This window comes from Melanostigma gelatinosum (assembly GCF_949748355.1).
Source record: "Melanostigma gelatinosum genome assembly, chromosome: 20".
Classification (NCBI taxonomy): domain Eukaryota; kingdom Metazoa; phylum Chordata; class Actinopteri; order Perciformes; family Zoarcidae; genus Melanostigma; species Melanostigma gelatinosum.
Window position 1 is genome coordinate 13,570,605 of NC_136653.1, and position 17,707 is coordinate 13,588,311.

Sequence of the window (17,707 nt, forward strand, 5' to 3'; positions counted from 1 at the left end):
ACAAATGTCATTTGTAATTCAGTCCAGGGGGAGGCATGAAGTACAGGGATACATGGTACAGTTGTATTTTTGTTCATCCAACATTTGAGCAACACTTCAGGCGTTTGTAGAGTTCAGTTTTAATGATATATAATACACTGTTACATGTCAAAATGTGATGTTTTGTCCATGTAGGAAAGTATACCTGGGTTATACAATAAAGCATACGACACATAGTAACGACTGAAATGTCACGGTGAGAGTTATATATTCTGCTACTCATAAAGTTATACCAGTCATAAAAAAAAAAGCGTTCGACCGGGAGGGAAACCCGAGGCCCTCTTGTCATGCTCGCTAATTAGTTTAAGCAGTGAATCCCAAAAGGTCAGCTCCATAACGAAAATGTATGAATTCTGGAAATAACCACCTCACAGCCTGCTTGTCATTCAGTATGTAAAAAAAAAGCAAGAAGGAGCCAAAATGTGTGCTTAACCAGACAAAAAACATGTAAAATACAGTCAGCATGCAGTGATGCACGCCGACATAATCTCAGTATTAGACAGAGAGAAGGGAATTGAAACTTCTGTCTCTTCCTTTAGATCGACCTCGGCAACTCAGAGTTTCCCTTCGGCGCAGATCTAAATCTGTCTCGTGTTCCCCAATCTGGGGGGGAAAGTATCACAACTGACCTGAAATCAACATCTAGGAGCAAAAAAAAAAAAGCGTATCGTCGCTCCCGGATTCGGTGTTTTTCGGGGCCGGCGGCTGACAGCTAGGAGGAGGCAGCGCTCTTGGCTGCGCTTGGGGAAGAGTTACTCTGCTGCGGGGCAGAAGGTTGGACGGAGGCGGCTGTGACAGCACTGCCTCCCGAAACAGTCTGGGCCCCCTCGCCTTCCTCCGTGACTGCTTCTCCGTCCTCGTCCTCTTCGTCCTCGTCTTCATCATCTGCAGAAGAGAATATAGCAACAAAACAACAAAAAGTCAGATTACTACAAGCCGGCGCTGTAAGCATGCCAACTGCTGCCACCGCCAACTCTGCCTGTCCACCTTGGAGGAAGTCGAGGCCCCGCAGGGCCAGGCCCTCCTTCTTGAAGTCGGCGGTGTAATGATCCATATTCTCATAGCCACGCTCAACTTTGTCCAAGTGTGCTGTACTGGACGCGTCCGCAAGCCTGAGAGCAAAAGGTTGCAATGTGCATTATTCATGGTGAAAAAAACAGACAGTCAATGTCACACTTGTTATAAATAATCAATCTGTAATGTTTAGCACGTTCCGAGAGTTATTTCGGGACGCCCCAGCTAAAGATAACTGATTTGCAGCATTTCGCAGAAATACTGTCGACAGCTCCTCGACAGCAGGTGTGACCTCGCTGCTCTAGGTTTGGGGGTTTAGCTGCAGATGTATATTTGGTGAATCAGTCACAAGAACAGGATTATAATCTTAAATTGTCAATATGTTGTTACATGCTATACTGTATTTCCCCTATTGTCGGTGTATTCTGAGATGCACAAAGACTCACTTTTTGAGGAGAGGCTTTGTGTTCTGAAAGAGACAGAAGAGAGAAAAAAAACCTAAATATGATCAAATATTGATAAATGTTCCCATTTTTTTTTGGTGTTGACTCTGACCTGTAGAAATAAAGCCATTTCCGGCTCCTCCATAGTCTGGATGCCCAACTCCACCATCTTACAGCTCTCCTCCAGATGGTCTCCATACTTCCTGGTCAGGCCCCGGATATAGTTCACCTTCTCGTCCTGTTCCACGGTCACCTTCTGACCCATCTCTCTCTTCTTCCCCTCCAGGATGGAGTAGAGCTGGTCAAACCTCTCACACACCAGCGTCTTCTGCCTCCGACCGTTCTCCTACACATCCACCAGCACGAGACAGAAGAAGACACATTCATATGAGTCATTCATCGCAGTCTTATGGGGGAGAAAATGTATGTAAATGCTACTCTAGGGCACAACAGAGTTAAGAATATTCAGAAAAGTCAGTCATAGTTGTTGCTTCTTGTGTACTATCTTCATTCTGCTTATTCATCCTGAGTGACACCACTGAGGGTGACACATGGGGGACTGGACTTCCTCCCAAATATGTCCAACTGCGGCACGTGAACTATAGGAAAGCTGTCTGTCAGCCCCCTCCCCCCATGTCAATTTACACTGCTCATTTCTAATGTTAATGGGCCATAGAGGCAGAGTAAAGTGCACTCGCTAAGTGCATGTCGAAGAAAATGTGGAAAAGAGAGTGTAAGACAGACCGAGGCACCAAAACATAAATTTCTTCCCTCTCCGCCCACATCTCAGACAAAAGCAGACAGAGTGGACACGTCTGTTTGTGCGTCTGTGCAGGTCGGTGCAGGTGCATTAGCGTGTGCACAGAGCGAGGCTTGCTGCGTGAGTGAGCGGCCGGTTGGACACCGACCTCTATGGCACGACAGGCCTCCTCCAGCTGACTGATGATGCCTTGCATCCTGTCGTTGTTACCAACCACCATGGCAATCCCGTCACTCAGCTCCGTATGGGGGAGGGGGGCAAGGACGTCGCAGGGTAAACTTTCAATATTTCTGATACTCTCATGACAGATAGTATTGAGTATCTCAGGCCTCACCTTCTTTGACTGGTAGATGCTGGTGATGGGCGCCACCTCACAGTCTTTGTGAGCTCCGAATACCTTACACATGGAGCACGTGGGCACACCGTGGGTCACACAGTAAATGTTGATCTTTTCTTCTTCGTGAACATCACACATGGGCATTTCCTCCTTTCTCTCCGGCGCTGGCTTGGTGCTGTTGAGGTTTAAAGGAAACAGTATCATCTTCCTGTCAGGCCGCACATTTCAGTGCATACTGATGTGACATGTAATGTCAGTTTGATAATGTCACAGGTACACATCTCGGTAGCTTATTGACGATCCATCAGCGCGGCCTTGCCGTGCACATTGCCTGTCAGCACTGTGATCAATACACCGCTATTACACTGTGTGGAACACAGGTGTGGGTTCACTTGTGTACCGTTATGTTTCTATGGATGTCTATCTTTCCTGTATAACTCATACTCACATTCTCAGGTCAATTTACCCCATAAAAACAAATCAAAATATCAGTAAAATGATCTGTAAAACTTACGATAATGCCACAAAATCTTGATCCAGTATGAGGTTGTTGAGTGTTGTGGATCTTATGTCAGAAAGGCCGACAGCCAACTATACTCAGATCAAGGAAATCATCTGTGTGGATGGATGACTAAAACCAGCAACCTGTCATCCTCCAGCTCTCTGACTCAGAAGCTTCATGCCATCGCACCACCAGTTCATCCTAGCTCTCTTTTACTATCATCTTTTCACGGCCCTTTGCCTGACAAACAAAGCTTTTCTCCGAACTCCGAAGGTGAAACCGCAGTAAAGCGACCGCCATTGACTTCGATTTTGTCTTCTGTCAAGAGAACCTGAACAGAGCACGTCTGTGTATCTGGTCTGTTTCACCTGCTGGACTCCTGTTTGAACATGTCAATGATGTTCTCAACCAGCAGGTTCCTCTGCAGCCCGTAAACACCGTGCCTGTCCAGAACCACCTCGTGTCTGCAGGACGGGCACCGGAAGCGGCCACCGGACGTCAGTGAGCCGCCTCTTGTTGGAAGGTATGGGTTTGAGGCCTGTAAACAAGCAAAGTTCAAACCTCATGTTGAGTATAATGGGACACGGTTTTAACTGATAAATCAACCTCATTTGCAACAACGTATGAGACTATTTCACTCAATAGTTATGAAATGTGAATCCAGTGAAACAGCAATCACTCCCAAACCGGTTCACATGTGTTTAAATGAAGGGACCAACTCCTGACAACAACTAAATCTCAAATGTCCTAAGCTTCCAATGTTTTCTGATGCTGGTAATGATTAATTATATCCGTACTGTCTGTAAACACAGCCTTACTTGTTCAATTGTGATCAGTTGTGACACAAATATTTTCTGCCTGAAATACTCTCCATTTATCGGAGCATATTATAAGCACGTACTCTTTGTTGCCCAAACAGTTATACTGGTTTGGCCTTGAATGAAGGGGAAGTTCATCCAAAGTTAGTTTGATAGGCTTATATAAAGCTGAAGCAGTGCTCCTCAAGTTTAGAAATACTTTCCCCACAATGTTAAAACTATCTAAACGGATCTGTGGCATTTTCTTCAGTCGCTTACCTGGAAAACATCGTTGGCACATTTTCTGCAGAGGTTGTGCTGGCAGGGCAGGATAACCACAGGCTTTGTAAACATCTCCAGGCATATAGGACAAATCAGCTGTTTCTCCAGGTTATCCATGGTATCCATTTTTGACGAGCGCTTTTAGCAGGAGATTAAACGACAAGATAAGATAAGATAAGATCACACAAGTTGGTAACGCGAGGAACAAAAATCAGTTTCTTTAAGCTGTCTTCTGTTGGCCCGAGTCAGGCTAGAGCGAAGGCCTGCTGCTCTTGTCCTGGCGAGTGTGGGCTCCTATCTAGCTGGTGTCAGTTCTGTTTTTAGCAGCTACCGCTGTCACGTCAAAGGTTGCCATTTTTACCTTGCCCATATTTGAAACTGAGCAGGGGCAGTACTGAACAGCTGCCGACCAAACTCACTAACATGCATCCTCCACACTGTTATCAGAGGTCTGTGCAGTGTATGTTAGAGGGTTTAAAGGAGGTAGAGGCCTTACATCACATCTAGAAATCAGTTATTAAATAGCTGATAAAAACGAATTTCCAGGCTACCATGAATACGTGGGTTTACGTAAAATGCAGTATCACCAACATGCTCCTAACAATTAAATGTATATTTTTGCCGATTGTCCCTGAGCTTATAAAAGATGATTGTAATGATGTATCAATGCATTAGTTATCATAACACAATATTATAATATATCATATAAACAACAACGTTAGATGAACAGATGAAGTTATATCTGTGCTATATAAGTAAGTATGACAAAATGTTTACCCTGGTAAATGTTAGCCTGATGTTCATGCTAAAGTTTTAGCATAACGTGTCGAAGCAGCAACTTTATGCACCAAAGGGACAATGTTCATATCCATCAAAAGGTAGGTTACCTAACTTAAAACGTTGGTTTCCTAACGTTAGTTACAGGAAGGGAACTTTATTTTTTCACAGCATTAAATAATTGTGTCTTCTGTAAAATTAGTAGTTTTAAATCAATGTAAAGCAACCTCACCCAAGAATATTTGAGTGTTCATTTAAATTTAAATATTTGTGTGCCCATTTAAATTTAAATATTTGAGTGCCCATTTAAATTTTTATTCGTGAAAACGAATAAAATGTCTCAAGAAAAAAGCACCTTTGGAGAATGCGGGCATCGATCCCGCTACTTCTCGCATGCTAAGCGAGCGCTCTACCATCTGAGCTAATTCCCCTTGAAGGCAATGGTGGAGCAGTACCCCGTAACATTTATGATTTGGCCAAACAACACACAAGTCCAGCAACTCTTTCAGACTAATCGAAGTAATTCCGACTGAGCATACAAATCGGACAGAATATGACTTAAGTACAAATAAATAAATGCATTAATAAATGTATGAATAAATAAAGGAATAAATAAATAAATGCTTAAATAAATACAAAAATAAATAAATGAAGGAATACAGAAATGTAGAAATTGATTTATTTATGGATGTCCTGTTTAGGTACCAACTTTTATTAATTTATTTCAGGATTTAAATATTTCTGTATTTATTTCAGCATTTATTTATTCTTTTATGTATTCATTTCTGTATTTACACATTTATTTATGCATGTATCTATTTATTTATTCATACTTGCATATACACAAAATGGAACTATTAATCAAATATATATACCAATATTTTATATCCAAATATCTACAAAGTGGCATATCCCTTCGATAGCTCAGTTGGTAGAGCGGAGGACTGTAGTGGCTACATAGTAATCCTTAGGTCGCTGGTTCGAATCCGGCTCGAAGGAGATTCTTTTACCCCTATATATATGTACATATATACGTATATATATGTATGTTTATATATGTATGTATATGTATGTATATGTATATGTATATATATATATATATATGTATATAAGAAGATGTTCTTTTATGTCTTTGTGATTGACATGAATTCATAATTTTTAAGCCATTACTGTCCGACTGATGTCGGTAAAAGTGCAATAAAGATTGAAGATTGAAAAATTAAGAGCAGCATGAAGATTGCTTCGGTGAAATGTGAAAGCCAGACAGAAGCTGCCAGTTTAAAGAGCTCCGTGCTACTCTCCTGTTCCTCTGCTTTGCTCAGTGGTGGTACATGGTGTTTTGATTATATAGGTAAAGGGTCTGCAGGTACTCCCAAAGTCACAAAATACACACCTGCGCTCACACACGACCACACACATAAAGGTCAAGCTCACAAGCAAGATTAAAAAGTGTACATGGGACCAGAATAGGGTGCAGCGCAAAGGGTGCCATCTGTTCTGTTGAATATTTCAGTTAGGTGGGAGTCATATTGTATTCATACAGATGGTAAACGGTTGTTGCCTGTGATTTAAAAGGTCTTTGGAAGCATTCTCAGATAATGTGGTCTATTTTTCATATTTGTCCTTAAAAGACAGAGTGAAATGATATTTGGAACCTCAAAACATCCCTTGGGGTAATAAAAAGTATCAACATATTTGAAGTAACTAAAAATACTGTCACCTTGCTGTAAATGCAATCCTGTGGAAAATACCTAGTCATTGTAAATTATCAGTACGTCAATGTTGAATTTCTTGGGATTGTCACAAATAAATAAGTGAAGATAATTATAAAGTAAGGTAAAAAAGTATCTAAAATAAATGTAAGCAGGCACCACTGTTGTTATCATAATTGCCATTTCTTATATTATTCATTATATTGAAAAAGTAAAGTTGGCTAATTCATAGGTGAAATAGTTTGTAAGGATTATGGACAGTTTACAAATATATCTGGAATACTAAATAATAATACACATTTAAATGACAATATACAGACTTGTTTTACTACTATAATCACAATGAGGCAGTTTAGTATGGATAAGACACTGCAAATATAAGTATGGTCACACATAGTGGATATGCATGATAAACGGAATGCTGCAGCTCATGGTCTAATATGCGCTCAGCATTCGAGTGCTTCTCTCCGCCCGGTTTTAACCTCACACCCTCTGCACCATAAGTAGTGTAGTCCACATTGTCTCCTCTTAGAATTCAAAGTGCAGTGAACCAGGGTGATTTCACAACATCCAGCAGCTGGCTGTTCACACACCACAAGTCTGCCTGCATTGCACAGGTTCCATTGAGGGTACAGTAAAGATGATGAGTAGACATTATGAGTCCTTGCACGTTTACTCTCATGGATCTCTGAAGTTACTTCGATTCTTTTCTTTTAGCTTGTGGCTGACACCCTAAGAGGAGACGATAGAGAGACTTAGAAATACAGAGATAGTGTGAATCAAGCAAGACATTCTTACAGTTGGTGTGGTTCTGTAAATTGGGTATACCACAAATAATCTGACAGAACATCCACCCTCTGGGATTACTCATTTAAGTAAGCATTCAAATCTTAGAAACTAAATTAAATGATAAATATTCACCAAAGACACCAAAACTGTCGTGTCAACTTTTTAATTACAGTACATCACTCTTTGAGAGTTTAGATTATGTTGTTGTTGCTGCTATCACTATTATTTTTTTTTCGAGCCATATTTAAAAAACAACGACAATAATGCCAATGAATAAACAATCTGAATGTTAATGCTGATAAAAAGTATTATACTGTAGTTTGTGCTGAGGAGCTGTGGTAGTAAAGCCCACTGGCCCTTAATACAGTAAAAGAGTGCTATCTAGTGGTAGGAAGAGGACAGGCTATGTCCACTCGACACTGCAGTCGTCACCTGGAAAAGAAGGTTGTGCTTCAATGATGTGATACACGGTGGAGTGCTAAACCCCCAAAAAAAGGTAGCACATCCCAGATTTCAAAGTCTAGGAGGACAAAATACAAACATTTCACTTGTTTATTTGTCTCACATCCCATTATGGGCTTACATTGTACTTGTGGTTAGGCTGTTGCATTTAGTTGTTAGGATTAATTTCCCTTTGTTTGTGGATAGAACAGGAGATTTGTCACTTCAGCGAAACATGAATAAGAAATGAAGCTGTCACACGTTGATGTTATCTGGGAGTCATTAGGTTTAGCACTTCTGGACATTTTACACTACATCCTTTCCCCCCATTGCACATTATTCAAGTCCGGAAATGCAAACTGTAAGTGTTATTGCACAAGGTTTGTCAGGTATTATAGAGAGCAGTTGTCACTATATTGGAGAATACAAAGCTAATATCAGTTTGACTACACAGTTAATACCCTCTGATTACAAACCAAGAAGCCTACTTCTTTAAAGTAGAGTTGGGATATACCCTAATTAACCTCAATGTCTTTCATTAATGTTTGATCCTAAAAGCACGCTGTCATTGTAGGTGCTCCTTTTCACCACAAGGTGGCTTCAAATCCACACAACATATTTCTAGGTGTTTGTAATGGCATCTAATATATCGTCTAAATATGCTGTTTGTTTCATAGTATTCAATCTGAGGGTTATAGCAATCCATTTTAATATGAGTATGATAACAGGGGCATATATATCGTGAATTGTGATGAAAATGTAATGAATTGGTTACGGGAAACATAAGATGTGCAGTTCCATCAAATATGGCATTTTAAAACATCAGCAATATTTGTGTGTCGGTGTGCTTGTTTACAAATGCACATATATATATATATATATATGTCAAAGACCACTACGGGCTTCAAACTGCTGTGTGGGCAATTAAGCAATAGATAATGACTCCTGTGACACTCACAGTGTTGTCAGAGGGTAACAGGTAAATCAATTAGGGACAGCATGGCGGATTTGCAATTTGTCTCCAGAGAGCTCTCAGTAAAACAATAGTCAGGCGGAGTGAAGCCTCACAAGCAGATACCTGTGACCTCAAAGGGAATCAGCAGGTGTGCAGTTCACCCAGCTTACTAAAGCTCCCGAGGCCGAGGATACACAGTTCAACACAGTTATAGTTTGCGTGCATGTGTGAATGTGACAATAAAAAAAAGGTCTGTGGAAGAAATGAATGAACAGAAAGTCCTTCCCCCCCACATACACTTGAGTGAGTGTAAGATATGCGCTGTCCTGTGCGTTACACACACACACACACACACACACACACACACACACACACACACACACACACACACACACACACACACACACACACACACACGACGTGTCATTGACACAGTCCAATGCCACATCAAACAGCTTCCGAGTTGTCTGGCAGCAACAGGTTTGTAAACTGAATGCAACCAAAAAAACAGAACCGCCCATGTGTGGTTGACCTTCCCTTCTGTTTGCTGCAAATGAAAATCAAGATGTGACTTGTTAGTCGTTTACACGAACACTTCAGGAAAAGTAGCAGTTAAGATCAAATTAAATGATTTTAGTGTGTATTCTTATAGCCACAGGGCATTACGCCATCCAGAGTGAATAGTAATTGATTAGAAGTATGCATATGCCGATGCCTATATATAAAACACATTCTCTGAAAAAGATTTCCACTACTTTGGCAGGGTTTGTGTGGGAAATACATTCTGGCTGTTACTCATACTCATTAAAACAGCTAGTTTCGTAAGTGTCCCTTTCGTAGTTTCAAAAACAAGCATCTCACTTTAAATACAACTGAGGTCAGGTCACAGTGCACCTCCACTCGAGTTGCTTATTCTCTTCCTCTCTCCACTCCTGCTGCTGTCTACGACACATTCGATGTTGTGTTTTGCAGTGTTGCCTTAGTTGCCTGTAAAAGATGCAGGACCTCTTTGTGGGGGGTACGATTGTGGGGGAACTGCTTTCAGACCCGTGGAAATGGGGAGGGGAGGGGGATTACGCCTCCATTGGCACTGGGCCTGACTGTTGGCATGGCACGTCTATTGTCCCCCCCACCAGCACATGTGCATGGCACAGAAACCTCCAGTGAAAATGTTCATGTTATGGTCTGTTAGTGCTGTGTGTGTTTGTTTTCTTTCTCGTGGAATGATTTGATACATTGGGTCAGCAAAAGCTTACCATGCAAAAATAATAAAAAACAAAAAAGAAAACAATGGTCCATTATCTAACGGGCATTTGGTGCAGACAGATAAACCTAAATAATGCAGCCAGTCAATAGAATAAGTACACAGAGTACTGCTTTTCAATGCAATCAGCACGTCTTGAGTTTTCATATGGAGCAAATTGCTTTCAGCCTTTACAGAGCTGCAACATTTTGATGTGTTTCCTCGGCTAGTATTTCAAACTCCCGGTGTGTCTCAGCTCCCGAGAGTATGAGTCACGAGAGGAAGGTAATCACAGGCAATGATGTGGACCGCTGCAGGGCAAGCCCCGTTGTGGAGGAATACCCTTGAGAAAGTCCACGCCGTCTGCAAAACGACTGCTCGTGTCGGTCTTGGGATCGCCCTGGCCGCACAGCCAATCATATGCATCGGTTTATACGGCTCGAGCACCTTTGTCCAATCAGCGACGAGGTTATAGAATCAGCCTTGACGCCATTGGTTGATTTGAGACAAGGGCGGTTTTTTTTGCTCGCTCCAACAGCACCATCTCTGGCAGGTGGTGTGTGCTTTAAAACCATACAGCAGGCTAATGTTTAGGACGATAGGTGGGCAGTTATAGGGACGCAAACACCATTTAGCGCGTTCATTTTGTCGTCTTTTTGTTGCTAGTTTTGCGTCACGTGCCGTTACGTTTGCTTTAAAGTCGCCGGAATCTCCGTGGACGGGATGCACATCGGGGTTTCCCTCTTTGAGCCAGACACTTTGTGCTTAACGGTCAAGCGGCGGTGAATTAAGACAACGGCTCTTTCATCATGCGGCTCCTGCAACAAGACGGAGAATCCCTACATGTTCATTATGTGTCGCCACCGGCGTGAGTCCGCATGAGAGAAACCACCTCCAGGTCTCACACATCCTGGAGCCGCCTCACCTCATCCGCCGGGTTGTTGCATTCAACATGAGCTGTTGATGATATTTATATATATACATATTTTTTTTGGAAGTGGTCGTGCCTTTTGTTTTCATTTCGGGAGATGTGATGTGCGGATCCGCGGACGCCACGCAACGCAAACGAGCGGACGTTGTGTTTTTTTGCTGCTTTGAAAATGAGGAAGCGTTCTCATAAAGACCCAGAAAATGGCAAGACGGTCTCGTCGTCCGTGGGCCCGGATTTGAGCAAAATGAGAAGAAAAGGAGCAAATGCAACAGCAGCATGATATTTTTTTTCTCCCCCCCCCCCCCCCAACAGAATGACACCAAAGGAGGTGAAGCGGTGGAGGTAGAGAAGACGCAGCATCAATGAAGGCGATCTGGACAAGTTTTGAGTCTCTTGATGAACAGAAGTACTTTGCAGCTCGATAGCTGATCGTTTCCACAGTATCCAAATCAATTTTTTCTGGCTTTGAGGGATTTTCTAATTCACTCTCTATTTTCGCATTGCATTTGTTATCTTTTTCACAATTTTTAAAACATTTTTTTTAATACTTTCGATCTGGATCCAGCCCTGACTATTCAATGGAAGTATGTTATCAGCTGCCGGTTTTGCCTCTAGACAGGCTGGTTCCCAAGCATGTCCTCAGCCGCAGGGGAGCCATTAGTTTCAGCTCCAGCTCTTCTCTCTTCGGGGCTCCTGATCCGAGACAGCTGTCACAGGTAAATATATTAAAAAATCCTTATTCGCTCTCTCTCTTTTAATCATTTAGTCACAGCGGGGGTGGCTCTGGGAATCACACAGGCCCTTAAACCAGCACATTTGTTTTTCCAACAAACATGAATAATCCAGAGGAATCTTGCAGGTGGTTGTTGGATATCTAGACACACACACACACACACACACACACACACACACACACACACACACACACACACACAGAGTGAACACTCTTGCAAAGAAGGCTCACAACACTTTCTTATCTCTTAGACCTAAAATACACCTCAAACTGAAACCACTTTGCATGTGTGTATGTTGCCCACTGATAGAGGCCCTCTTTGCTTCCACTTTGGCCAACACTGGCAGCGTGATGCCTAAAGTATACCGGTTTACTCCTGCGACTTGCTACAGTTGTCAGAAGGAACGTGCCTCGTGTTATTTATATTAAGAGCCCTTGTCACACTGACATAAATCATTGAGTCATACTTGAACTTCCTGCTTTCCCAGAGTCTCTCGAACTCTTAAAAATGTGCCTCTGGCAAGCCTAGCCTCTTCTATTTCTGCCCTGCAGTGAAAGAAAAGGTAGGCCACAACAACATGTCTTCATGTTGTGGAGTCACGTTTTGCTTGACTCTCCTGTACGAAGAGAAACTGGCACACTTGCTTAACTAACTGTAACACACATTGTGCAAACCTTTTAGCTCAGAGGAAAGTTGCACATCAAGTTCCCCAATGTGTTTACAAAACGGTAAAACATCCTCGCTGTTGCTTCAGTACGCAGCAGGGTGTATTCTCATCTCTTTGGATCACTTCCTGCTCTAGTTGGTCATGAACAGAACCTCCCACAGCGTAGCCGGGGCATCTCCCGACACATTAGCCACGCATTAAGACACTGTCTTTTGACTGTGCGAGCATCCTCTTCAATGGGCCTTCCATGAGGCCTTTGTGCGAGACGCTGCTCCACATAACCACCCATGTGTGTCCGCTTTGAACCTTACCACACCATCGCCGGCAGCTCCCTCAAAGACTAATGCACAGACATGGCTATCAAAGGCCCTCAATGTGGCTTCACCGGTCCTTTATCCCGCCGGGTTATTAGCACTTGTTATGAAATGTTGGGTATAAGCTGTTCTGGACGAGACTTTTCTGTCCACCCATTGTAAGTGTAAAGCTGTTGTGTCTCTTGGTCGGGTTCACCGGTAGATCTTTTAAAGTGGGCCGGAGTTTATTTTCAATCGGCAGGTGGTGAGGTGTGCTGTTATTGTGCTCCTTTTTGTTGTGGGGGAAAAAAAAAGAGGTCGTTTGCAACGAGCAGTGCACTTTGTCGTGCTAAGTGAGAAACAACAATGACCTGCACGTCATTTCTTTTTGCGGAAGCATTGTTAAATTGCACAATGTTTCCAAACATTTTTGTTTTTTGAAACATAAAGGCCTGCTGACGTAGGTATTTGTGAACAGTGGATTGGGTGAACATGCATACAGTCACACAGCAGTGCCACTCAGCCTTTGTCACAGAGCAATTACACTTCTTCTACAAATATTGTGTTTTGGGCCCTAACTTTCACCATAAGGGTGCGTTTGTCCTCGGTGGCCGGCGTGTGTTCTCTTTGTGTGTGTGTGTGTGTGTGTGTGTGCTTCCACCGGCCTGTTGTTGGTGGAAGCAGTTCTGGACTACCGTTGCCACTGCCAAGAGGCAGTTAGGCATGTGCCTGGGCTCTGTGGGCAGTGGTTTGGCTGGCTGCCAGACTCACAGATGGCCGGAGTCTCAGTCTCTTTTCATTCTCCGGCTATCTTGTTCCGCTCACTCACAAGCTCTCCCTCTCTTTCTCCTCTACCCCCTCCCCCTCCTCCTCCTCCTCCTCCTCCTCCTCCTCCTCTTCCCTCGCAGATGAAGACATTTCCTCTTGTAAACAGAGGACAAAAGAGTAGGGTAGAAGACACGACGGAGTCTCTGAAGAATATGTCACTGTGGTCGTGGAATGCTTACGGTTGGGTGTAAATATGCTGCTTGAAGGGGCGTCGAAAAAACAGCCACGGCATTAGATAAATGGGCTCATTTCTCTAGTACAATGCCTGTATTGTTTTTGTTTTTTTTACTACAATGCGTGTTGGTTGCTTTTTGATTAATTCCTAAAAGTGAGGTGGAAGATGATTTAAATGTTCTTTGTGTACAGCGATGCATGCTGGTCCCCTCCGGCTGCTCTGAGTGAAGGGTAAACACTGAGACGGATTAGTTTGGACAAGGAGTAAGACACATCAAAGAGTCATGTGGTTCCCATCTAAACTACACAACACACACACACACACGCATGCATTGGTACGCAGAGTTAGTTTGGCTTTGCTGCACTCTGTCTCAGAGATGCTCCACATGGCTGCAACTAAAGTCTCTATGCCATTTGGCCCAAAAAGAAACAAAAGAATCAGAGATACAAGAATCAATGAAAGGTGTTGATGAGGCCGGAGCAGTCACACGGCTCGTGGTGATAATAGAAGGAAAGCGGCTTAGACTGGGACCACTGTTCTGCTTTCAGCTCAGTCCATCACATCACAGTCGGAGATATCATCAGGAGCATGTTGGTCGCTGACCCGAGATCGACTCCTCCTGATTGCGAATGTTTAGTGACGGGAGAGGAGGATAAGCATGTGCATACGGGTGGGAGATATCGCAGCTCGTTTCATCCGCACTATGGATGTGTCTGCTTACGATAAGATAACGCTCTACGGCGCTTCTTTCTGAGGGAGTTACTTTGTTGATTTTTAACTGAACCGATAAGCTATTTTTTTTCTTCTCAACATTGCCAATCGGATTGACGTAGTTTCAGGATGTGGTAAGAATGCTGGAGGAGCTGTTCAGACGCACCGAGGCTGGTGTTTCACAACAGTTCTCAGAATCTTTAACTCTCTCCCTGCCAAAGTTTGGTTTTTCTGCGTCATTTTTGCGTGAATGACCTGGAATGCATGTTTACGTTCACGAAGCCAGGATGCGTTTTAGCCTATTTTCGTAAATAAACAAGAATCGTACACCCCGTCTTCATTTCTACGTACTCACTCTGTGCTTTTCTCCGCCTGTCTGTCTGTCTCTGTAAGGGGCCCCTCTTATCACATGACCGTTCTGTTTTTGTGCTGCAGTGTCGGGTGCAATCGGCCGTGAGATTGCGGCTCCATACATCAACACGCTAACGGACGCGATGCCAGGGGCCAGCTGCTCTGGCTGAATATTAATCATATGTACTGTGGTTCTATAGACATACGATAGTTGTCCACAAGCGCACTGGTTGTCAGCTTGGGTTTTGTTTGCTCTCCTGAGAAGGCTAAGATGTGCAAGGGGGAGGGGAGGGGGCATTAAACAGGCCCAGAGAAGCAATTAGAGCCTGGGGATGATGTTTTAGATGAATGAAATTCCTGTGCGGGGTAGGTGGCCTGTGATGCCCCCCCCCCCCCCCCCCTTACCTCTACGTGTGTCATGGAGCACATTTATACAAGGCCCCCTTAAAGCTCTCCGTTTTGAAGAAGGCTTAAATCCTTTTAATACACTTTATCGGTTGCAGATACGTTACGGCCAGACAAGCGCGCTGCTGTGGTCTTTGACGTCGACACCACTCGAGGCTTCGGGCCAATTCACCCTCGGGGCCCTGCCCTCAATCCAGCGGCCCTCTCTCAAAAAAAACTCTCAGCAGCTGGAGTGTGTCCGAGTGGACAGTGGTCTCATAAAGCACTCACAACAGGTAGACTCCATCTGGGGCTTTGTGTATGCAGTGGCTGACGCACACGCACGCACACACACACACTCTCACTCACTCCAGACATGTCCACATTTATGGCTCAGTTTGTGGAATGTGCCGTTCCACACTGCAGAGTGCTGCAAGACGTCATAACTCAGACGGAAGCTTTCAGTTTATGAAAGTGTGTGTGTGTGTGTGTGTGTCCCCGTGCCCGTTCACGGCTTTGTTTCTAATATGTCAGTTTATGGGAATACTGCTGGCTTCCTCATTTGCTTGTCCCCGGCTGATTTACTGACAATGCAATGATTACAAGGAAGCATGTTTTGAAAAAGCTGTTTTTGAGTTATTGCAACTTAGCCAGCGCCTTTTTTTTATTAATTCGAACACACACTCTCACAGTACATGAATCAGTCTGCTTTGAGCAAACGTCACTATAACATGCTGTCAGCATCTGTTTTAACCGTAGGAGTCAGAACATGACAAACCTGGACGACCTGGCCAGACATTTTGACATCACCTGAATGCTGTGACCCCCGGCAGCAAGACTAAGCCGCGATAAGAAACGGAGCTGTATGTAAACGAGCTCACGTGGGACAGCAGGGAGCACAATGAGCAGACTGTTGGGCTAGCAGTAAACCCAACCACAAACAAAACAGAATTTGGCTCTCGGACCGCGGCGAGCAAACTCCAACTGGCTCATTTACAAAAACCCAGCAGGCCGAATAAGCTAGGATTCCCGTGAGCATGTATCTGTGTGCTAGCGAGTTGATCTGACTACACTAGTGCAGTGCCCTTTCAAAACAAGCTGGTTCAGAACGGGCCCACTGCTCTGCCTGTGGTGTTTCTCATGAACCGCTCATACGAACAATGACAAAACGACATAGTTGTGTCACAGACCCAGGTCGCTGCAACTCACGGACAGAAACACCGGTGAAATAGGCCTCTACTCTAGGCTCACAGCAAAAACACCAGGGACAGACTTTAACATGAGGCAAAGTAGGCTCCCTGGGCCTGGGGTCCCAACTAAAAGGCCCCCTAACAGCTATAGATTTATTATGATGTGAAAATATTGAATCATGCTAATATTCGAACTCATTATTGCCCAAAAATAACTACGAAAACGCCCCTAGAGCACAAAAAAAACACGCAACTTGACTGTATACTACTTACTGGGCACCTCTACATCAGAGGAAAACATTGTAGTGCTGCATTAACTTGACCGAGAAATGCTGGTGGTTACGTTGCATATTCAGATTTTACTCACAAAATATAGATGTTCAAATATGATGTCTCATTATGCGATGCATATATATCTATATCTATATCTATATATATATATATATATATATATATATATATATATATATATATAATTAAAAAATAAAAGGTTTTCTTGTATTTCTGGATGTCTCAAAAAGTTCTTACTGTACGGGATTCACCAGAGATGGATGGAGGATGACTTCATTCCTTTATAGCCCAGTGAGTCACATTTCTCCCTTCACACCCCAGCTTTGCATGAGCCTGAAATGAAAAATAAATGCCATAAATCATGCCATTAATCCTGGCCCTGCCTTGTTTGATGCCAGTGAAGCCAAAGCAAAAAACAAAAGTCTCTAAAGCTGTAATGTCTCCAATGGCCACTAGGAGCCAAGAACTCTGTTTAAAGTTGTTGGAAAAATCCAACAGTTTCTATTTTGAAATGCAAAGTAAATGCATTTTTCCCAATGCAATGCAAATAATTTAGCTGCACCCAACAATTTTCACCGGGTCTTTTGCCCCTGAAATAATACATTTTAAGAGTTAGCTTTTTTTTTGGCCAGTACACACATTGGAAATCCCTTAACGCATTATGTAAATGATTGTAAACAGGGATGAAGTTGCAGATATACGTTTTTATTTTTATTTTTTTTAAGTCAGATGAGGCCACCTCCACCAAAGATGTTGAATCAGAAGGGTGCTGGAAGTATGGGGTCCAAGGGGTCAGTACTGTCATGCTCAGCCAAGGCCGTGCAATTAAGTTCAATCCACATGTTTATATTATTCCATCGTAATGTAACAATGGAGTCGCGCGATGGAGAAGCACTCATTGCATAACACACCCTGCTCCCTTATTTCCCATCACCCTCAGCCGTGAAGCATGAATGCCCAAAACACAGCGCTTACAGAGGGGCTCAAGTTCATTCCGTAAACCACGACTGGATGGCCCATTGGTGTATGGTTTTGTGTGTGTTGGCACTACAAGGCGTGGC

At 43.3% G+C, this 17,707-nt stretch overlaps 2 protein-coding genes across 5 annotated transcripts in view; one reads left to right on the forward strand and one right to left on the reverse strand.

Annotated features, from left to right (window-relative positions):
* Positions 1–16,981, reverse strand: LOC306794125 (tripartite motif-containing protein 55-like). 2 transcript variants are annotated; one of them, XM_079292050.1, is made up of 9 exons: positions 16,884–16,981; positions 4,172–4,312; positions 3,464–3,633; positions 2,591–2,768; positions 2,405–2,494; positions 1,609–1,842; positions 1,500–1,522; positions 1,027–1,151; positions 1–924 (listed from the first exon to the last, which is right to left on the reverse strand). In XM_079292050.1, the coding sequence occupies exons 2-9, from the start codon at positions 4,298–4,300 to the stop codon at positions 752–754; spliced, it is 1,122 nt and encodes a 373-aa protein (XP_079148176.1). In that variant the 5' UTR covers positions 4,301–4,312; positions 16,884–16,981; the 3' UTR covers positions 1–751. The 2 variants fall into 2 exon arrangements, with proteins under 2 accessions (XP_079148176.1, XP_079148177.1); XM_079292051.1 differs by lacking the exons at positions 2,405–2,494; positions 16,884–16,981 and having other exon boundaries at positions 4,172–4,444.
* pde7a (phosphodiesterase 7A) overlaps positions 10,689–17,707 on the forward strand; it is an 18,221-nt gene continuing 11,202 nt past the window's right edge. For all 3 annotated transcript variants that reach the window (XM_079292047.1, XM_079292048.1, XM_079292049.1), the window contains exon 1: positions 10,689–11,738. In XM_079292047.1, the coding sequence (XP_079148173.1) occupies positions 11,601–11,738 (138 nt within the window). In that variant the 5' untranslated portion in view covers positions 10,689–11,600. The remainder of the gene's footprint in view (positions 11,739–17,707) is intronic.